Source organism: Micropterus dolomieu, linkage group LG18 (assembly GCF_021292245.1).
Source record: "Micropterus dolomieu isolate WLL.071019.BEF.003 ecotype Adirondacks linkage group LG18, ASM2129224v1, whole genome shotgun sequence".
In the NCBI taxonomy this organism is placed as follows: Eukaryota; Metazoa; Chordata; class Actinopteri; order Centrarchiformes; family Centrarchidae; genus Micropterus; species Micropterus dolomieu.
Window position 1 is genome coordinate 5,075,154 of NC_060167.1, and position 23,736 is coordinate 5,098,889.

A 23,736-nucleotide genomic window follows, 5' to 3' on the forward strand; every position below is an offset into this window, starting at 1 on the left:
ACTTACCCAAAATTTCTGTGCTTTGCATCTTAGCAATCTTAAATTGCAGCAAGAGATAACTTCTTGAAAAATTCAAACCTCAGCACTTAGAAACTGTGTGAAGTGAACTGCACGCATCATGCCGAGGATTATCATCTCAGTCTGTCTGTCAGGCTTTAAACCAAAGGGATGAGGTTTGTTAGTCCAGATGTTAATGAGCCAGTTGTATTTCACTCTTAATGCTGGGTTCAAGACAGCTCGGGGCTTGTTAATGATGAGTTTCAACTTGTAAAAAGCACAGCATGATTGGTCATGCAGTTTCAGAATTAGAGGCCAGAGGCTAATTGTACAGCAAGTCATGAGTTGGTTATAAGCCTGGAGATTGAGTTAATGCATTTTGAACAAAACAATCCCAACCCAAGGTCCCCTTTCTAGCTTTCAACCATATCACATGATCTTCATCAGTGGAAGGAGTTTCGTTGTTACGGACGGAGATTGCGAGCTGAGTAGCTGTTATGATGAAGTTAATTCTTGAACTTTGATTCTTGATCTTTGTTTAAAATGAACAGTACCTGCACACAAATAGAATCAGGATTTTTTAAATTAAGGAATAGCTTTTATTTATATGTTGAAAACCATATTAGGCACATGTTTTTATTTAAAGTATATTGTTCAAAGAGTATTGTGTATGTCGTAAAACATTTCTGGTTGCCAAAGAAGCAAGCAGGAAGGTTTCAAGTGTGTTTTGGTGTGGTCAGAAGTGTGCACTGCTGTATGACGTCACCGTGTACCGACACACCTCGGTACACACCTGTACCTCATTGCAGCAAGGTAAGAAGTTAAACCACTGGAATCAGGAAAATACATTGGTTTTAATGTGCTTTTCAACTTTTCAGCCAACTTGGATGTGAGTTCCTGAATAGTGTTGGATGGATGAAGTACTTAGCTTGCACGTCAAATGAGCAAACTCCATCCACCACTGATTAAAACCATGTGATGTGGTTGGCAGCTCCAGAGTTGGGATTGATGTATAAACTGCTATTTCCAAGGTGATTTATTAACTTTTAAGCTTTATTTGCTCAATCATGGTATTGTCATGGTATTGCTCCTAAAGAATCATGAGTGCACATATATATATAAAATATTTTTGACACATTCATACCTCTATCACAACCATGTTTGAATTCAGACATGTCTTGACCACATTAGGCTTTTACGGGTTGTTTTTTTTTACTCTGTGGTCAGAGGTTACAATTTGACAAAAGTGTATTTTGTGCCATATAGGGTGTGGTAAGATCGGACGCTTTATTTTTATTTTTGGCACTAAATGAGATGTGTATTTTGAAACATAAAAATGTGACTTTAAGAGTTTTAACTCTTACAAATAACCGGAGATGGTGACTGGAGGGTCAAGCAGAGAGCCTGCAGACTTCAGGTGAAGTTGGGAAAGAAGGCAAGTTCTATGTCTCCCCACAAAAAGCCTTATAGCCCAAAATACCCCTAAAAAACAAGCGAACATTGCATCCACATCAAACACCGCAGCCCACAAACTGAAAATATTAAGTCCAGCAAACAAAACTGAACATCCGGGAAACGCAACCTGATCTGCAAAAGACGTGGAATGTCTTTTTCTTCTCTTCCGCCCTTCAAACCCGGTAATGATGGAGGAGTAAAAAGCGACATGATTGGTGGTTGCAGCCAGTAGAGGAGAAATGTAAACCCCTTCGTTTTGTTGCATCGGGGGGGTTGAAAACGGAACGCTCCCCTCTTGTTTTTTATCCTTCCTTCAATGACAACAGGAGCCAGCCGGGCGGTGCGGTGGTGGGAAGCTTCCCCCGGTACGAGAAGGATTTCCCTGCAAGTCTGCGGTAAGGACAACAACAGAACAACAACACCACCTAGAATAAACAACAGGCAATGTGCGTGAGGGCTCACATCAATGCGAATCACCAGGAAGGGAGAAAGAAAAACGCACACAATACACAATGGTGTTGCCTGGGGCTGCCGCGATAGCTCTCAGACAAACCCGGGAGAGACTCGCTGCTCGTTTCGCTTGCTTGACAGCTGCAGGGCCAATGGAAATATGCATGGGGCCAGCTGCGCTAGGCTGCAGCCAATGGAAAAATCTGAAATGCTGAACCGCTACTGGATCCAAATAGTAAGGTTAGGCTGGCTGCAGCAGCCACACCGCCGCCGCTGCTGCTAAACTTCCACCAAATAAAAAAAGCTGTTTGTGTTTTGGCTGCTGCAGTGGCCATTTTAGGTAAGAAGCGTCCTTTAACTTTTGGATGCGGCTTGTCTTTGTTGAGACGTGTGTGTGTGTGCAGGCAGTGGGTTTCTGTGTGTGTGTGGTGTCTAGACTGGACTGTAGTGGCAAAACAGTGCAGGACTCCGGCATCCAGACTGAATAAACCCCGCGGAGCTGGTAGCTTTATGTGGATTAAATAGATATTGCACGGAGTTCCACTCCTCCTCTTTTCATCCCTCCTCCTCCTCCTTTTCTTCCCTCACCCCTCCCCTCACCTCCCCATCTCTCTCCTCTCTCTCTCTCCCTCCCTCCCGTCCGTGCCTGCTAATTTTTTATGCATTTTTCTAAACTGTCATGGCGATTTTGTGTCCTTGGAAATAAAAAGCGCTAGTGTTTTTCGGCTAACCGGGGGTGATGTCTCGCCGGTGAGAGCGTGTGTCCGGTGTCCGGAGCAGGTGAGCAGTCCGCCGGGGAGGGTTTTTCCGTGGAGAGATGTCCCCGAGACGGAGTTTTTAGAGGCTGTTCACACGTGTAAGGAGAGGGCTGTGAGAATGTATTTACAACAGCGATGCAGTGACATTACAGAGCTAGCGGAGAAAGCTAGCTCGGTAGCGACGGGTGCTAACATGAAATAGGACACAGTGTCTCCTTGTCTCTCTCCGTCTGTGTGTTGTTTTTTTTTTATTTCAAGTCGCCGTTTTGCTCGCCGGGAACTTCTTTTCCCCCTCCTCCTAGCTAGCTCTCCCAACTTGTGGCAATCCAGTGGCTTGCAACATTCAAGCTAGCAGTGTGTTAGCCCCTGCGTCTGCTAGCCTTCGTTATAGCCAAAACCTCAAAGAGGTATAAGCTAGGTTGTTAGCCCCGTTAGCCCCTTGAAACATTTGCAGCTATAGCAGCCAGGTATGCGTGCGGGCACATTGACAGCCATGTTGTCCGTCTGTCTACCTGGCCAGGTGTATTAACACCCCTGGGGCAACAGACAAAGGGTGTGCCAAGAGCTAACCCCAGTCATTGTGGTCTGACTAAATGGATAATTGCAGTAATTGTGAATATGAAAAATTAGTTAAAGCCCTTAAAGTTGAATATGTTTCCCTATTTATATTCTTTAGTGACCAGCTTGGCTATATGATGCTTTGTCTTGGATGATGCTGGAAATTGTTCATAGATTTTTACTGTAGGTATCATAACAATCTGCAGTTGTAGATGTATTATTTATTTAGTATTTGACAAGGCTGAAAGGTTGCTGGTTCGACTCTCAAGGCTACCTTGGTAGATTTCAGGCTGACACTGTTGCAGTGTTTCATCACCTGGTGAAACACCTCACAGGATGAAGCGCCTGGCATTGCTTTGGTGTTGTGTGTCTTTCCTCTAAAAGCAATAAGACATGCATCCGAGGCTATTTGAACTCTCTAATCTGAATGTGTCTGTCTGCTTGTTTTGCCCATTTTGCTGCACGTTTTACTGCTGCTGCACTTTGACTTCATCATCAAAAGAAGTTACTTGGGTGAGGGGAAAAAAACAAAACTACTTTTGCCCCCTTCTTAGTTGTTGCAACAGCTGAGTAGAGAAGGCAGTGTACATTAGCACATAGCGTAACACACTAAGCTAGTTGTACTTTATCCCTTTAATTAAAAGAATAAGTAAAATAATCATCTGCCGTTTTTATGCTCATACCAATGCAGGATAAATACGTCAAGGCAGATGTTTTCAGCTGCTTTGTAGAGAAAACATTGAGAGAGTTGAATACTAGTGTTGGCATTGAACATGCCACCTTTCCGTGACAGCGCACTTTTAACTTGCTGTTCATTTATTAAGCAATAATAAGTGTGTTGTCAGTAGAAATACTTGATTTAATTTGTGTTTTAAATTTGGCAATTAACACTCAGTGTCGAACAGATAAAATTCAAAGTTCACTTTCATTTAATTTCTGAAAACCTCTTGCTGTGGGTGCAGATGAATCGTCAATATTAATTTACAAAAACCTTAACTTTTTAACATTTGACAGTGTGCCACTTAAAATCTTACAGGTGAGGCTTTCAAGGACCCACCTGTTGTTGTGGAGAAATGCAAGAGCAAAGATGTTAGTGTATTTAAAAAGTGACATCTACTCTCCTTGACCACTTTATTAGGTGGACCTATGCAATTTAATGCAGTTTCATACAACATATCTGCCACAAATTCTGCATTCAGGAATATTCTAATGTTCAGTTTTTGTTGGCACTGGCAGAGAAGGCTTTATTTAACTAAATGTTTATTATTGGGGTTGCACTGTAGTTTGCGGTGGTGTTGTACCGGACAGCGTTATATTAAAATGTGTTTCTAGTATTCAGTATAATGCAGTCCAATTCAACACCACTGCAAATTACAACCTTATAATAAACATACACAGTAGTTAAATGAAACTAATATGATGGTGTAAAAAACCCTGAACATTGATGTCTTTTGTAAAGGTAGAATATGTGGCTGAGCTGTTGTATTGCATTGTATTAGATTTTACAGGTAAGTGGCCAGTGAATGTGAATATGCACAAACTACCTGTTTCAGTATCAAAGGGATGACAGAAGGTATAGGACTTTGAGATATATATATATATATATATATATATATATATATATATATATATAAAGAGGACTGAGCATTCATATTGTTTACACACTACAAATGATGCAACAGAGTAAAGGCCATCCAGCGTATAGTGGGACACACTAGACCGTTTTACTGCTTTTATAGAAAACAATAAAATGTTTTTTCATGACTGATCTTAATCTGTCGAATAAATAATTTAATAAAACTTAATTTTGATTACATTTGTTTACAGGTTCTGTACACAGAGTTAATGACTAATCAAAATTGGTGACAGTGCAGTGGATAAGACACATGTCTTTGTTGTGGGAGACCGGGTTTTGATTCCAACCACAACATCCACCGTTGTGCCCCTGAGCAAGATACTTAACCCTTAGTTGCTCCAAAGGCGTGCGACCTCTGACACGTATAGCAATTGCAAGACGCTTTGGATAAAAGCATCAGCTAAATTAGTTGTTGTTATTGTTAGAGTAGATTTAGGCTGAATTTCTTTAAAAACCTGTCCTGACCAGCAGCCTGGTGTAGAGTATGACGAGCTGGATACCATTGTGCCAGACAGATTTTACTTTAACAAGGGAGTATTTAATATATTCCTTTGTCTGTTTTATTATTTATTTAATTATGTATTGATTTGTCACCGGGCCGGACAGGGGGGCAGACATGGGGATGGGGGGGGGCACAAAAATCGCACAAACAGACAGCACAGAGAAAGGACAACACCTGCAAGAGAAGGGGGATGGAAGCTGGGGGACAACAGTGAATAGATTTAGGCTGAATTCAGATCAAATGATGCAATATCTTTGTCACCTTTTACACTCCTGACAAGTTTGCACCCCTGTAATTAATTAACATCCCAGGCTTTTATTTGCTTCACTCACTGACTTCAACCTGCCTAAATTTTTGGACAGGCCTTTTGTTCCTATGCACTAAAATCTTGCTCAGCAAAGATGGGAAATACTGCAGAAAGAAGAGAAAATATTATCAGTTGAAGGGCGTCTTTGTTTGACAAAAGAAGTTAGCGGACAGTGAGTAATGAACTTCACATGACAATATTAACAATTTGGATTCATTTTATCTGTTTTGAGTCTTTTGTTTTGATTATTTTGATTGGTGGACCCTTAAGGACACACATTCGACATTAATATGAATGACCGCTTCAGAGTAGAGCTGCTACATATTATTTTCATTGTCGATTAATCTGCAGATAATTTTCACAATTAGTTGGTTAATCATTTAGTCAATAAAATGTAGAAAGAAACTGTTCAACCAATAGTCCAAAACACAAAGATTCTTCATTTACTTTGTCATAAATGACAAAGAAAAGCAGCAAATTCTCACATGTAAGAAGATGAAACCAGCAAAAAAAAATAACTGAAACGATACATCGATTATCAAAATAGTTGACTAATTATTTCCTTTTGTTCGATTAATCGACCAGTTGCTTCAGCTCTACTTCAAAAGTAGGGAGTCACCACTTTTTTGGTCTCTCTTTTTTACCATGCCAGCAAATCTGTATGAAATTTACTTGGGTTCTCATGGTTTCTGTAAAATGAACTGAACCATTAAATTTTGGAGAATCTAACCGATCTAATGTGTAGCATGTCCATATTGCATATTTGTATGCGCTATCTAAGCAGTGTCGAACTTCTGGTAGTTGTTTGTTATGGCCGAAATATTAAAAGTGTAGCGTAAACTCTTGATACTTACTGATGTTAGTCGGACGTCATTGAAACTACTACTTAAGAAAGCCCCGTCCGTTTAAACCTTCAAAGAGAGAGCAACATTTTCCTTCAGCTGTTTCTCCACCATCTCCAGGTGGTTTTAATGTTTTGCAGCTGTGATTAGCGCCTTCATTTCCTTTGTGCATTGCATTATGGGAGAATAGTGTACAACAACAACAACAACACCACACTAAATATCTGTTTTTTTAGTATGAATATTGACTGTTGAGTGCACTTACTTTCCAGTGTGTAGCGTGGATTTGGACACAGCTGAAGGCTCATGAACTTTCTTTGTCAAAAACACTAAAGCTACAGCTTCCTCTATTTTGAATGTGATGCAGAGAAAATGCAGGTATGTTATTGGCACATCACAAAGCTATTATAACTTTCTCTATAACTTCCCACCTTGAAGTACATATGGTTATGCTTGATGTATCTAGTGGGTCTCAAAAGGATAATCCAAACCAATAAACAGAAGCATGTGATGCTGTCAAACTGTGATGTTTTGCTATGTTTTATACCAAAAGAAGGGATGAGAAAACCTTCTCGTGGATTACACACTGCTGTTAAGAAGATGGCCTGTGTGTTATTTCTTTTATCTTCATTTTGTCACATCTGTGGGTGGAGACAGATGAAATTTGTTTTAAGCAGACTGGGTGAATCCCAGTTCATTGTCTCAATTAGTGTCACTCAGCATCTCAATTAACTGGAAAAGAAAACTCTCCTCTTTTTTATTTTCTCCACTTGCATTGTGTTTAAGGCTGAGAAGGAAGCTGTACACTTATATTAAAATGTAGGCTAAGTCTAGCTCAGAGACTGCAGATAACATTATATTTATATCATAGTGAAATGCCAAAATGCCCTGTATAGCTCTGTTGAAAATCTCCCAAAACAATGCTAGGGGAAACATTAGTGTACCGATGACACACATAGCAAATTAAAGACCTTAATAAACCATTGAAATGAGCTATTTCAATTTGAGGGCACCAGTTGCTTTAGCTTTCATATTTAAATTATCAACCAGCTGATCCCGAAAATGTATAAAAGAATGGATTAGTATTTGAATTTTATTTCATAGGTAACATATTTCCAATACTGAACATACAACGTTTGTGCTGATGTGAGATTAAAGCTTTTGCTAATTTTCAACTCTTGTCCTTAGTGTCCCTTTTTAGCTGAATAATTGATAGGGTAATTGTCAGAAAATGAATTGACAGCAGTTTTGATGATTGTGTAGTCTTATGCCACTTTAAAGTAAATCAAGGTCACATTCACGCTGGTGCTTTTCTGTTTTTAAATCATTATAACATCTTTGTGTTTTGGACTTGTTAGACAATAGGCAATTTGAAGACCTTGGGTTCAGTTGTGAAGTTTTGTTTACTATTGTCTGAATGATTAATCTGTGAAGGAAGGAAAAAAACAAAACAGATTAATCACTAATAAAAATAGTCATTAGTTTACCCCCTAAAGGGAACACTCAGGTTGGAGGGAGGTAAGAAGATGGTGGTGTGCCGTAAACAAAACAACTCTTTTGTGTGCAATGATATGTCTAACTTGGTAGTACTGTAAACAAATATATTAAAATGTACACATTACCTGTATGTAGGTCATCACTGTAAGCTGCATATATGTAGTAACTCAGACCATGGTTTCAGTGTGGTGCAGATGTGGTTCAATAAATGGATAGAGCTGGATGATTCAGTTGTGTCCTAAAAATGTAGCACACAATAGTCTAAATATGTCAATGTCACAGTAGCAGCAGTAGGTCAGCTGGATGCTTAGCATGAAGGAAAACAGGAAAAATGTGTCATCAGGAGATGCTGGAGAGGTGGAGATGTGGCGACGATTATTTATATAATTAATACGAGAAGGCTGAGTCTCGCTGTGTTGTTACCGAGGCCAGGCTGCCACTGACAACACTCTCTGCCCCTTTGTTTGTTCCCTCGTGGGAACATCGTACAGCTGAAGCAGGGAGGCGCGAGGAGGAGCAGTCTTCATTTTAAAGATGCTCTCCTCGCTTTATGCATGCAAACCACACGCCTGTTGGGCTGAATTTGGTTCTGATTTAGCACAGCCGTCCGCTCCTCCTCGTCCCTCAGGTGAATCGACTCCTGATGATTCTCAGACGCAGCAGCCGTCGGGCTCTTATGATCTTTTTGTACTAGGGCAAGTGTACGAGCGAAGGGAATAAGGTCATTGAAAAGAGAGCGGGTCTTTCCACTGAGGCGGCCAAGTAGGATTTCTGTCTGTGTGTTCAGGGTTTGGTAGATAAAATATCAGAAAATAGTAAAAACCTGCCCATTACAATATCTAGCCCAAGGTGATGTCTTCACATTGCTTGCTTTGTCTGACCAAATTACAACTTGGAATGATTCTTTCTGAACCGAGAGATCCAGACAGTTTTGCATATATGGGTGTTTGGCCGGTGACTTTCCCTGTTCTTTAGCTGCTGTAAAAACGAGTTTAGATTTCAGATGTGGCCTTGTACACATGCGCTGGTGTGTGCTGTGCCTTCTGCCACATAAGGCTGCAAAATGAGTGAGCAGCAGGCAGTTGTTTCATTTCTGACAACTGCATGCTCGTGCATCAATATTCATGGGTGACAGGTGTGTGCGGGAAAAAAAACAACCTCCACTTTCCAGCTTAGATTTAAATGCTATCATTTTTTGGTGGGGACAAGAAGAACAGGAAGTCCATATCTCCTTTACGTCACTATTTCCCCTTTTCTTACATTACACATCTTACACAGGCTCTCGCCGTCTGTTATCTCTAGTGTCGGTGAGGAAGTTTCTTCTGCTGTATCACCTGTAGGAACACCTAGATTCCTAGCACACTGAGTTAATGGCTCAAATGTAATTTAACTTTCAGAGGATAAAAAAGCTCTAGTGGGACTTCATGTGATGCCAGTCAAGTCATTTTTATGGTATTTACACTATGCTCTATTTGCTGGCCTACATAGATTGACAGTGAAATATGAAGGTAAGAGGTGGCTACGTGCAGCTATGTAAGGCCATAGTCGCACCAAATCAAGCGTTGTGGCGATTTAGCGCAGGGTTGTGCTCGACTGGGTGTGTTTATTTGTGCTTTAGAACCTAACTGCTTTGAAACAACCCGGTTTCAGTGATATTTCAGGCTGACTGTGGAGCAGTTTGGCTGGTCTGATCGCTGGCTTAGGTGATTAGCCAATGCAGCCTGACCTCTGTTTGAGTTTCTCCAAAGGCTGCTGTGTTTCCTGCAACCCACTGCTGCAGTCTGAACGCACTACCCTCATTATCCATGCATTAAAATGAATGGGAGGACTGTCGTTTTCACTGCAGTGCTAGATTTGGTGTAAATACGCTTGTTACTGTAAACACGTGCAATAAATACTTTATCATTACACCTGTTCAACAAGTGTAAACATAAAAAGAAAGTGATATTTTAATCTGCTTTGTCCAGTCTTTCGCTGTGTTTTACACAAGCACAGCGCGCTAGCTCAGCTAATATCAAACTGTTACAAGCTGAAGTGAAAGCTCTGAGTTTGTTGTCTGTTTAGCTTAGTTTGCCTCTTACCTGGCACATTGTTGTAAACTTTGCTGAACAGTGACCAGACGCTCCCATCAACCAGCGGTAACGTTACCTACAGGCAGTGAAAGACAGCAGTAGAAAGAGGACGAGATGGAGGATGACGACATGTTTGTTTTAGATTTGTTTCCGCTGAGATATTATTGTGTATATAGTGACTTTGCTTTAATTATTTAAAACTTAAATAAAACCAGGCAGCTAATATGCATACATCAATCATTTTTTATTTATTGCAAGTAGGGCTGAGCAATAAAACGATAATGATGATTATCGCAATATAAGTTTCCTCAATAACAATATAGCAAATATTCAGTATATTGTCAATAAATGTTTGTTTTAATTCATTTGAATCATGAATGAATAAGCACTTAATTCTTCTATTAAAAATATTTATTTTGTTGAGGAAAAGGGACTGAAAGAAGATTTACTAATCATATTTGTTAAAAAAAAGATTTTATCAGAATAGTTTTGAATGTTCTACCTCAGATTTGTGATGTGATCCACTGTTTGGCATCAAGTATTTGTCATGACCATAAAGAAAAGTTTAAAACCACAGTTAACCATCTGGTTTCTTTATCTTTCACTCAGGAGCAAAAATCAGCCTTTAAACTTGAAAGAAATAATGATTTGACATTCATTGTCAGAATTATCGATATCGAATGATATGAAATGTTTTTATTGTGACAACAATAAAGCCCATATTGTCATTGCAATATTGTACAAAGTTATCGCACATCGTTGATTTTCCTAATATCGTGCAGGCTTAATCATGATGGTGTGACATTTGTTGGGGTCTGTACCAAACAAACATGTTTTCTCTCATCTGGAGAACCAGATTTGTAGGCCAGGTCATCTCTGCGGCACTACAGTACTTTATTACAATGCTGTTTGAACATTGAACATATTATGATTTCAGTTAATTGTACAGCTGTATATTCTCCCCTTTGGATGGAGCAGTGACCCCCCGCCCTCCCCCCAGAAAAGTACTAATGGGCCTAATCTATCCCATTTCAGACAATCCTGGTAATGTAATATAGATTGTCTGCACCCTATATTACCAAATCACACGTTCTACCCATTCCATTTACAGAAACGGTGAGAATATTTCACACCTAAAAATGACTTGAGCTCTACACTCAACACAGACTTAATAAAACACAGTTGCACACACTTTCTCTACTTGAAGCTGTGTATTTGCTAAATATTACTTGCATGATGTTATTATATTGGAACTTTATTATCTTTCCTAAAATAAAATGCTTGACAGGGTAGTCCAACAAAAGACATAGAAGCGAGCTTACCCAACCAATGAACAGTGTCACAAGCAAAGGGTCGACCATAGATTGTCAGGATGAGGAAAGTAGAAGGGATATACTTTTTTGCCAACAAGCTAATGATAACATTAATAGATATATTGATCTTGGTTAGAAGAAGGACAAATAAACCCATCTAATTCAGGATGAGATTTGTTTTGGCAGTTACCATTCAAGCCCACAGATAATAAAAAAAAAATAAATAGATTTGTGGTTGAATATTATTTTGTTTGCAAGATATTGTTCATGTACACAAAGAGATTGCTTGATTGACATATTGCTCACACTAATTTAGTCTCTATGGCAACAGTGTCTGTGTTCAATTTCACTTCATGCACTCCACATGACGCATCCTCACACATGACGGGCGTAATGCATTATATAGGCCCCGCCTCTCAAGAGTAGAGCTCTGAGCGTACACAGTGTTGGTGTCGGTGGGTGTGCCGCATACCCCAAAGCATTTAACCGATCAGATATCGCTGTGCTGTGTCTGCACTGCATTTCCCAGATATCACCTGGTAATCTGTTGGTATGGGTGGTAATCTGATTGATTCTCTGCTGATGAGGGTTGCTTTTGTGTTGATAATGCTCTTTTTATCACCAGTCATGTCACTAACAACTTTCCCGCTTTCAACTGTTTGTGCTTCTGCGTGTTTGCAGCACTTATGTTGACAGGTGTGTGTGTGTGTGTGTGTGTGTGTGTGTGTGTATAGGAAAATTAATTGGCACGCTCACTTGCAATTAAATCACTTTAGTGACAGAATATAGACCGAAGGATTAAGTGTCTCACTTTTAAAGAAGGCAGTTATGAGTCTGGTATAAACGTCTGTGCAGGTGCTGCATTGGTCCCAAATGGTACAGTGAGACAGGTGGTGGGAGTGCCCGACTGTGTCTGCTGCTCCTGCTGAGCAGCGTACCACACATTTTATCATCCATGTGTTAAGCAGCAAAAGGCCGATTCTGATGAATGTCATGTACGGAGTGTACAAAATATAAGGAGCACCTGCTCTTTCCATGAAGCACAATGAAGCTGATGATCCGCTACTGAGATCACCTGTTGTACATCTGCTTCTATAGGAGATTTATTGAAGTTGACAATAAAGTTAAATAAACTAATGAATGATGGAATGAGTGCACAACACTTCAAACTTACTGCTGTACCTGCTGTTCTTCACATAGAATAGATGTGTAAAAGTCACCTTCTGCCAGAAAAGCAGTAAGAAAATCTCTAAACGAACTTCTTACGTAGATTTACGTTTTATTAAGATTCCCCAAGCGCCGCCTAAAATGTTGAGCTTGCATTAACAGCGTACAAACCATACACACAGCTGTTCACTTCTGTCTTGTTGGAGCAGCACTTTGTGTGCTGTTGTGTTGTGCACATGGTTTCTTTTTTCAGACTTGACTGTGATGGTTGGAAAAAGCAATATTTGGCATCCTTAGATGTAGGGCTTGGGCGATTCATTTCGTAAATACGTCGACTTGCATTACGTGCGTCAACGTGTACATCCGATGTTAGTGGGATTCCCCCAGACAAGCTCCAGCTAGAACACCGCGCTTTTGACCGTTTGGGAGTATTTTAGACAGACACTCAACAACGTGCTGCTCCATGAACTCTGTGAATTGGAAATATATTCACTGCAGCACAACAGCTGAATCTAACATTACAGACAATCTATGACTGTACAGGTCTGTGAATTGTTTTATTTTATTTTCCCCACACTGATGCAGAAATACATTTTATCTTACTGTATTACTCAATATTGAAATAAATCCATGTCAGAAACTTTTAAAGTTTTAAATAAAGTAGCCTAATTAATGTCTGTTTATTATTATCACAACACATCAGTGACATGGAAATCTGATTTATTTTAAGATATGCTTCTATTGTCTTTATTGTAATGTGCTTCATCAGGATGATTGAATAAAATTTTGATTTATTGATTACACATGTTTTTGATAAATTTGTATGTTCGAGTAATGAGTAATAGGCAACTTTTTTTTTTTTTTTTTATAGAATACACCAAATTAGTCGTCAGATTAATCGACTAATCAAAAATAATTTAGATTAATCAACTTAAAAAAAATAATCGTTATGTACAGCCCTAATTGGATTTGGATGGACAGCGGAGATAGTTTAAACAGCAGGAAAATTAATATCTGTCTGACATTATTGGTACAATAAAAATCACGCAAACCCTCTCAAACTCCAAAGATGCTTTTGTTATCCTTCCTGGGGGCGTTTGTGCTCGAAGATGTGTTGAATGAATCTTCTCCACAAAAGTCACAAGATTTGACTTTGCTACCAAGAAGGGTTGCATAATGTTTGCATATATCTGGAAGATGTTGTAAGGCAATGGGCAACACTCTCGTCTTCCCTAGAAAGAAATGTGTAGAATACATTTGTTCCACCCTGAGACAACAACATACTCTAACATAAGACATAGGGGCGAATTGTAAAATGTATTTGGTTGTCTACATTGCACTAGCACTGTGTTGTGCTTACACTGTTAAACTACAATATTGGCACCCTAAATTTTTGCAATGGAATAAAAAAGTACACAGTGTTCCTGTTTATGTTGTAGAGGACTGGTTAGAAGCAACACTGGCAGCACCCAATGTAACCTGGCTTTACCAGATATGTTTAGAAATTACACTGGATAATGACATATTTTACCAAAACAAATTGGTCATAGTAATGCTGGATGGATGTTCATGTGCAAACAAACATTGTGGAAAGTTGTCACATGAATTTGTACCTATTTCTGTCATTCCTGTGGTCTAGGGAATCCATACAGACTGGGAAAATGTTTTTTAATGCAGGTTTTTGCTTTAGTTGTGATATTAAAAAATAATTGCTATGTACAGCCTAATTTATTGTAATTTTTCAACTGTAATATCAAACATTCCCTGTAGGTCCAGTGGCTCAGGTGTGAAGATATGGTGGTCTTCCTTGTTTAGTGTGTTTATATGATGGTAAACTGATTATTTCAGAGTTTTGGACTGTCAACACCTCTGAAGACTTTGATCTTGGACTTTCTAACTACCGTTTTCCAATGTTTTATGACATTTCATAGATGAAACAGTTCAATGAGAAGATGAGGCACATTAATCGGTAATGTAGGGCCCCAAGAAATCCTTTTTTTCCCCCCTGATGTTTTTCCAGATTACTTGTTTTCTTTTCTTTTTTTGTGAATTCTGTGTTTTATGATTCAAGCACATTTGATCATTAGAGAGTGCGTAATCATGAGGTGGATTAAAAAAAATGCTTTATGCTAGGAAACCCCCCGATTTTTGTAAATTGCACCCAGATTCAGTGTTTGCAGATTTCACAATTCGGCAATTCTATCTGTTTTTTTCTATATTGTGGCAATCATAGGGCCCTAATAATGGAAATAATAGTTAGCTGTAGACCTACATGTGATGACGAGTCACAGTCAGTCAGTGTCACATGTTCAGCGTTACAACAGTCTGAAATGAAACCTTGAGTGTGTAGTGAAAAAAATATATGTTTTGTACTTTTGCGATGTTGGAGGTATTTGCCTCCAAGGCAGGCAGGGTACTTATAAGATGTTTCAGCGGTTGGGTAGTCTTGTGGAACCAGTTTCTGTCCCACTGTCCGACCTGTTCTTGAAAGCCCCACCATATATTCAGAGACACTTGACTTCCTAACAAGGCTCAGTGGTGTTAGTGTTACAAAGAGCTTGAGGTTGTTTCGTGCTTGAAGAAAAGTTTGTGTACAAATAAATAAACCCTGGAGGAGTAAAAATCTGGTTTCTTGAACCTCTGAGGAAGGAAACAGAATTGTTTCTTTACTCTTTAATTTACACTTGTGTGTTTTTTAAGTTTGGTTGGTGCCTTTTTGTAGACTGTCTCTGCTTGAGGGATTTATTCGCTCACTGTAAAAATGTTGCTGTTAAAATGGGACCTTGCTAGAGTAGACACGTTTTGACACATGTCATTCAGATGTTTGTTTAACTGGATTGTAGCTTTCCTGCTTCACTTCAAAAGGGTGATGGTTTTTTTGACCTTCTTCTGCCTTGTTAAGTGCTGATCAAGGTAAAATTAACTGCAGTTCATTTGTCCTTAGTTTGATTAGGCTTAGGTTTTTTTTTTTTTTTTTTTTTTGAGTAACAGGAGAAACATGTCTAAAATAAGTATGAATTCACTTATGAGTTTTTATGAAAAACAAACAAAAAAAATATAAAATCATCAACACACAATTCTCTCTAAGTACTTAACTGCAAAAAAATTAAATATACAGGAAATGATGGCACTTGTTTAATGCAACTTGAAAATGAGAACAGCTTTAATTCACAGCACAAAATTTTATGTATATTGCATGATGAAGTACTTGTCATTTCCTAGATATTTTCTGCTAAATACTCAGTGGTGATTTGGAATGGCTCAGTTTCTCAAGAGACATTTTATAGGAGGAGACACTTTTAAGAATCCTCAATACAACTCTTAACGCCAAAGATGGCAGTTCTCAGTTTTTAACAGCCAAGGCGGGAAACATATTTCAGCCAATCTTGTGGTTCCACTGACATAAGGGTCTGTTATTCGCTTTTTTAAACCTTATTTTGGGGCAAAGTCGTCAAACTTTTTCAGCGATTTTTATCAGAGTTTACTGCCTATTCTATTCATGCAGTTTTTAACGTGCTGGTGACCAGTAGGATTAGTAGGATGGTGGGTTTTCACTGAAAATGGGTCTTTTATTTTCATGGAATTGCAAAGGGCAGATGAAACAGATTGAAACGGACTAAAGACTGACTCGCTTGGGATTTTCTCTCGTGTAGGGAAGCTTATACACTGAGGAAAATGGATGTTAGAAGGATGAAGGTATGCTTAAATGCACATTCAGATTAGCAGACAGATAAGTACATTTCTTAGGAGGAGTTGCGGTAAAGTGGTAAAACTGACACTCTGCCTACATTTAATTTTCCTTCAAGTTATGTTGGAAAGACCAGACATTAAAGCTTTCTGGTAACTTGTTTGCCACATCTAACATCAGTACTGCATTGTTCTCCTGGGAAACCCTGAAGTCGTGCAGTGATCTTTGTGGGCGACCATGGGTATCCTAATGTTTCAAAGGAGTACTGTGCATAATGTACATCATAAGTGACATGGGAGCCCAGTTATGAGTCTTTTCTCAGGTTTTTTCCTGTCTCTGTTAGCTTTCACAGTTAGAAATCCCTCCCAAAACGTGTCATTGTCAGCAAAAATGTGAGATTTCATAACTTGAACTAAACAAACAAAAAAAACTAAACCATTTTCTTATATAGTGTGTCCTTAGAATTAAAAATAATCTAAGTAGGCAGAGGCTGCAGGGTGACTCGCATCCTAAAGGCGAAACCCCTGTCTGTCCATATATTTCAATAATGTTAGAGAGGCATGGAGTGAATGAATTCTATTTGCTTTGGTCCTGTCCACCTCAACATCCCTGCATGACCAACTCCACCGGCAATATTGCTTTCTAAAAGCGTTTCAGATACAGCGTGGAACTGTGTAAAGAATGTTCTGTACTGGTTATTCTGAAATTATTCCATTTCAACATCTCTTTGCTGTGTCATTGCAGCTCAAAACCAACCCTGGCACCAATGTTTACACTAAAACCTCAGTGAAAGCTAAAGTGGTTGCTATTCAGGGTGTGGACATCTACCAGCCACTGACGGATAAATGTTCAAATTCCCCAACAACTCAAAACTAAATTATTGCTGGTGGTTTATCTCTCACCATGTTGCCGTTTGTGGGAATCCCCGCCCTCACACATTTATCCCATTTCTCCACTACAGTAATGTTGATAACTTAATACCCGTTAAAATCACAAGATCTTCAAGTGGTTCTTCCCCGAGGACAGATCAAGAATTGTTAAACATATAATACTTTTGATTATTAGTGTGAAAAACTGAGTCACTCTGGTATTTCAGCAGCGTACAATAGAGGTTACTTTGGCACTACTAATACTACTAGTATTCTTAACAAATGAGATACTGAATCTGTTTCTGAACTGATCCCTGATGTGGAAATCAATGCTGTCCAATGATTAATCATCAGATCTGTCAACTCTTAGATTTTGGCGGTGCCAAAAGTGAAAATGTGCCATTTCAGTGTTGCATTACCAGCTGAACCTGTGCTCTGTTGCCAGTTAATTAACATAGCTTGAATTATTTATTTGTTTATTTATTTATTTGTGGAAAGTTTCCAGCATGCTGAGATCTGTTGCAGTGATTCGTACTGTATTTTCTTGCTTTTGTTGTTTGGAGGTCTGGTTTTCAGATTGCAATTGTGACCTGTTGATTGAAAGATGTTGATAGACCACGCTTTCTCCTCAATTTCCCATTTCAGGATGGAAGACAGACACAGCTGGACATACCAAGCTGATAGTGCCCATATTGATAAAGCACCAGTGCTCACAGAGTGCTTTCTAGAACATAAAAACACTTTTTGCTTTTAGCACGTCATATTCTATTAGCTGGACCTTCAAGGTGCAAATAAGTGCAAAGACAAGTCGGTGTCAAATTTCTCATGCAAACATTGTTGACCTTTAGTAAAACATCTTTACAACCTGAAAGCAAATCTTTCCCGTTATATTTTGCATTATTTTGACTCCGTTTGACGCCTTTGGCTGTGTGTGTGGAGAATGTATGTGTTGAATTTCTTTCAAAAGAAACTATCTGTTGTTTTCTGTCGAAGCAGATGCCAATTTTATAAAAAACAATTTAACAAAACATATTTATTAATTACAATATGCTACACCTAATCACTGTCTTTATTCTGAACACTTACCTCAACCTGGATAACTGGACTAAAATTAAGAAACTGATGGAATTTCTGTAAGTTCATTTCTTTGTAGCGGCCCGCCACAATATCAGCGCTGACCACCGCATATTGATTTTCGATTTTTAAATTTTTTTTTTTTACTAGGCTGATTTATTCGCGCAGCACAGCCTCTCGTTCGTCCCTCTCTCTCTCTCTTGCTCACCCCTCGCTCACTATCTCTCTCGCTCTCTCTCCCTCATGAACACAGCTGCATGAACACAGCCCCCCCTTTCACTTATCTGTGCAGATAATCAGCTGGCAGTAAAAACAAAACAGTGAGCCTCGTCTCTGGGCGTAACGTAGTCTTTTCCTCTAATGATTCCGATAATGGTAATAATGACATTTTTTGATACACATTTGTATTGAAGCAATTCGGTCAGTGCTATAAAAGTATCGAAGCTCGGTACTCAGCCCTTTTTTGTGGTGCAAGTTCACCTACTACCAAGTTGCAGGGAGAAGGGGAAAAAGTCTGAATAGGTCCCTCGTATAACTTTATTATCAGATCAAGACAATGTTTTTGGGCTTGTAATGAGAGAGTGAAATAGTTCTTTGCAGTACAAGTGCTGCTGGAGATTCGACCTCTTCTCTTTTCCTTCACACCCTCTTGTTTTTCCTCTTGTTTCTTTATGTCTTTGAAGTGGAGCCATATAGGTATAGAATAAGTATACTTTTTTTGTTTTAAAGTTGTAATCCTCAAGATGTCAGTCCCGTTTGGTGCCACCTGTGGCGGTAGGACTGACAGTAAGTGTGGTTTAATAGTACAGGTAACAGAATTCTGGGGGCAGCAGAACAAACTATTGTTGTTTTTAATAAAGAAGTCGGTGCAGTAATTGGCCGTTTTCCATCCTACTGTGATCTGATTTCATGCTGCTCATGGCTGTGAACAGCAGGGCACAGTGAAAGGAGTTGGTTTCCTGGCTGAGAGATTAGATGTGAGCAGCCAGTTGCCTGCAGCTCTTCATCTAACAGCTCATTGTGGCTGCTTCTAACTGTCCATTCCACCATGCAAGATTTCAAACCGGTCTGTGCTAATCTCACTGACAAACACATTGCGTTTCCTGTGTGCACTTCATAATAAAAGTCACCTTGTTTTTCATCAGTTAAATGCTTTTAATGTGAAGCTGCTGTAGGACGTGTTCGGTTTGCATTAGCGGCAACTTTTCCGGGAATGTCGCCGCCCAGATATGCTGGAGCTTTCATCAGTGACAGACATTTATTTAAATGAAAATCTTCAGGCGAAAGGCGGGGTACACCCTGGACAGGTCTCCAGTCCATCGCAGGGCCACACACATAGGTGTGAGTGTGACTGGTTGTTTGTCTAAGGACAATTTTAGAGACACCAATTAACCTAGCCTGCATGTCTTTGGATGGTGTGAGGAAGCCGGAGCACCCGGAGAGAACCCACACGGACACGGGGAGAACATGCAAACTGGGGTATGAACCCACAACCTTCTTACTGTGAGGCGACAGTGCTAACTACTGCACCACCGCGCCGCCCTTAAACATTCTCCATCAATAGAACAGTAAAATCTTTAATATTCACCTCCTCTTTCAGTTGGTAAACAGCAGAATTGTACATTACAGCTATCATCTTTACCCATGACACCAGTTTAAGCCTTTGACAGGGGCATTATAAGATGGAAGGGGAAAAGTCAATGAAAGAAGTTTTTTGTGTTAAGTGTCTGTTAAGCAAGAAACCTGTTTAAAGCCTGTCAGTGACCTACAGCAGATGACTGTAGTTGTTCTTGGATGCTTCCAGGAGTGAATGTGTGTAACTGGAATGTGAAAAGGGTTATTGCTGGAAAACATTTGGCAGAGCAAATGGTGTCCTAATATGGGCTAGAAAGGTTAGCTGGTTTTAAGTATAAGTTGCATACTGAAAATGTAATCCATTTGTTGGTATTTAACATTTAACTGGTTTTGTGCAGTATGAAGTATGGCTAGTATTTTTGAATCTGTTGAATCACCTTTCTTTTTAGGATTCAGCTTTACAAAACGTTACTCATGGCTGCATTGTTGGATGTTTTATTTTTGTGTGCATTTCTGGAAGTGACGTGAATGATGTTGTTTTGTGTTTCCAGATGCAGTGAAGGGATAGAAGATGAAAATACACAAGAAGGACAAGCAGCAGGTTTGTCACACACGCGTGCACATTAGGAATGTAGGTTATTTATAAAAAACCTCTATACACACACACACACACACAGCAACTTTGATACTAAATAAAACATGAATTTTAAGCTTCAGTCTAAAGTGTGCATAGCATTACACTGTTGATTTAATCACAAGCCCTTCTGTAACGCAGCTCAACCCCAGATCCTGGGGTCTTTTCTAAGTTAGTGTTTACATTCATAAATTGGAAGCTTCTGTAATATAGGACGCTATAGTACAAATGCTACCAACAATGAGTACTGAACTGATTACTTTCAATGGCGAGTGGGTGCGCTGTATCGGGCATCTGGCTGGGAGCAGCAGTTATGGTGGCGAGAATGTCCAGAAGAGGGGAGAAGAAGTTAATTTGTGCTTCTCTGATTCGCAAAGTTCTCTAAGGCTTTGTTCAGACTATAGGTAAATCAGATCTTTAAGACAGACTGTCTTTACTTTTATTTATAAGTGATGAGATCAGAGTTGTGCGTCCAGACATCACCAACATATGTACATGGGTTGCTGTGGTAATGACGTAGGTGTCACATTTTCGAGGGGCCTTTTATTGTGGCCCGCCAAAGGCACATCTGTGCAATACCCATGCTGTCTGATCAGCATCTTGATATACCACACCTGTGAGGTGGATGGATTATCTCTGCAAAGCAGAAGTGCCCACTAACACAGATTTTGACAGATTTGTGAACAATATTTGAGAGAAATAGGCCTTTTGTGTACATAGAGAAAGTCTTAGATGTTTGAGTTCAGCTCATGATGAAAACAAAAGTGTGGTATTAGAAACGGAGATCTAACATCTCGTCCTCTAAATTAAGGGTGAACCACCATGGTGAATTTTTAAAAATGTACTAGAATATGGTGTGAGGTTAATGTTAATAAATAGAGCTGTATGTACATTACACATAATGGCTTAAACACTAGATGTTGCCATCATTTGAACAGCTACTTGACCTACAATGATGGATTACTAATCAATGAAAACATTCACCTCCAGTTGAACACAGCTGAACCAAAAAGAAACGACAAAAGAAGGAAAGTGAATGTAAACATTTTCAGAATTTGGCCCTCGTTATCTTTTCTATTCTTCTGTAAATGGCCCCACAATCTTTCACGTTGTTATTGTGTGTCGCATTGCGATGGACACAGAGCGTCCCGGCTTTTTTGTGTCCAGACTTTCTAAAAACAATCTGCCAAAAATGGATTTTGGCTGGCAGTTTGTCCAAGACCCAATTTTAAACCCCTGATTGTAATGGGACTTTAGTAAAAAAAATCTCAAGCATGGCAGAAAATGAGAGGAAGGGGGCATTGGGTTAGAAAAGTAATGTTGTGAGTGTTTACATCCTGATGTGGTCTGTGGGATCCTAGTCAGCTGCTTTGTTGGATTACGTGCTACTCTTCATTGTTGGCATTACCACGCACAAACTGTTTACTCTTGCGCATTTTGTCTGTCACCACCACAACTCCACCTTAAAACTGTGGTACTACAACAGTACTCAAGTACTTTAGCACTTAAAATATTCTGTTGCTACAAACTCTTTAGCCATTTGTTAGCATAAATTGCATAATCTGGTGATTTGTTTCCAAATGTGTCCAAATGAAACCTTGTTTTCTTTCCTTAAAAAAAGGACTGGACGAATGCATATTTTTAAGTTGATTCCATTTAAAAATTCACACAATGGGACAAAAATGTAGAGTCCTATATGCACACTTTTTTTTTTTGAAAAGTCCCACATCGTAATGCTTTGTCATTGATGGGTCTGTAAAGTGTATATATTGAGACAATAAGCATAATGTGAAAGTTATTAGGCTGAAATCTAAACCTACTACTCACTATAGAGTTTCTGCTAAGACAGTATTTAACATAAAGTTAATTACATGTAGCAGTACCTCCAAGTCCATAACAGAAAGTTTTGAGATGCCACGACACATAAGATATTCAGTCACCTCTTCTCAGTCTCTGTTTCTCCCTGACATCCAACAGAGCATGAAGTGCATGAAGTCACCTGAAAAGCGTCTGTTACATTTCCAGGTGTCCTCAAACCTTGTTGCTCGTTGCGGTGTAGAATAGTTCTGTTCAAGGTATTTTGTATTCCTTGTTGAATTTTGATGATGGCTTGCCGGTTGTAATATTTATGAGTCAGGCAGAGCAGAGTGATGAGTCAAGAGTTTCTGGAAGTACGATGTGACACAGCAGTCTCTCAGCTGAGCACGAGGCCTCCATACTGCAGTGATAGTAACTGGAAAACATGATCATTCAGTCGTTGCCATCATTATTTGGTGTTTTTACCTAGTTGATTATTAGATCACAAAAAAATCTCATGTCTTAATCACTGAAAATTTCCTGTTGTTGTATTTGCTCATTGATGGCTAACAAAAAAATAAAATTGTCACCAGCTGTTTATCAACACAATTCCAGTGAAATAGTCTTTAAATTTCTAATATAAAGAAAAAACAGAATAACAGGTGAATTGCTGTAGATTTTAATGTTCTTACAAACCTTCCTCGTGTTTGTTAGCGAACAAGAATAAATGAAAAAACAGTGACCTGAAGGATATGTTCTAATGCACGTTCTCTCTAAACAAACGACACATTTGTAAAAATGGAGCACATCATTTTTTTATTTACTGGCATGACTTGACTGACTTTGCACTTGTGACAGTTGGGGTGAGATTTTTAAAAGAATGTGATGCATTTAAACTTGGTTGAAAGTTAAGTAAAGTACTCAAACTACCATGATGAGTTGGGTTACCTGATAAGCTTCCTAACTCTGACCAGTTTTCTGAAAGCTAGTGCAGGTTTAGATTTAAAAATATTTATTAAAAGCTTCTTTTTTTCACATTTTTATTTACAGCATTATCTGTTTATTTATTTCATAAAAGGCTGTATATTAACTTATTGGGACAAAACCGGTAGTTCAAATGTTGAGCTCCCCCATATAGCCAGAATGGTAGGTTCCTTGCTTCATAATGCCTCTGTGAAGATATGACTGTGAGATTGGCAGTCGAATCCGGCTCTACTTTATCGAAGCATCAAATCTTGATTACTATGGACAAAATATACAAAAAGCTTTTGACAACTTAAAGTTCCAAGACAAACAAGTTAAATAATTTGAAAACTCATATTTTTCTTTTCATAGTTAGCTGACTTTGTAAACACTGTTTGAACCTGAAGAGTTTGTTAAATATTATGGGATTTAGTTTTTTTTTTCCAGATACAGCAAACAAATTGGACCTAATTGCTGTTGTCAAACTCTTTTTAGCCATGCTAGCAGCATGGCTCTATGGATGGAAATTTTGGTTGTTGGACGGGCGATCACTTTTTTCAAGACTGAAATAAATATTTTTGT

General features: G+C 39.0%; 1 protein-coding gene and 1 long non-coding RNA gene across 2 annotated transcripts in view; one reads left to right on the top strand and one right to left on the bottom strand.

The window, feature by feature from the left end:
* Positions 1 to 968: 968 nt before the first annotated feature.
* On the bottom strand, positions 969 to 2,344 carry LOC123956473. The gene is made up of 2 exons (XR_006821546.1): positions 1,955 to 2,344; positions 969 to 1,842 (listed from the first exon to the last, which is right to left on the bottom strand). It is a non-coding gene; the product is annotated as an uncharacterized LOC123956473 (long non-coding RNA).
* Positions 2,345 to 2,489: 145 nt separating this feature from the next.
* chd6 (chromodomain helicase DNA binding protein 6) overlaps positions 2,490 to 23,736 on the top strand; it is a 108,890-nt gene continuing 87,643 nt past the window's right edge. Inside the window, exons 1-2 of the mRNA XM_046028681.1 lie at positions 2,490 to 2,682; positions 20,312 to 20,361. Of these exons, the coding sequence (XP_045884637.1) occupies positions 20,332 to 20,361 (30 nt within the window). The 5' untranslated portion in view covers positions 2,490 to 2,682; positions 20,312 to 20,331. The remainder of the gene's footprint in view (positions 2,683 to 20,311; positions 20,362 to 23,736) is intronic.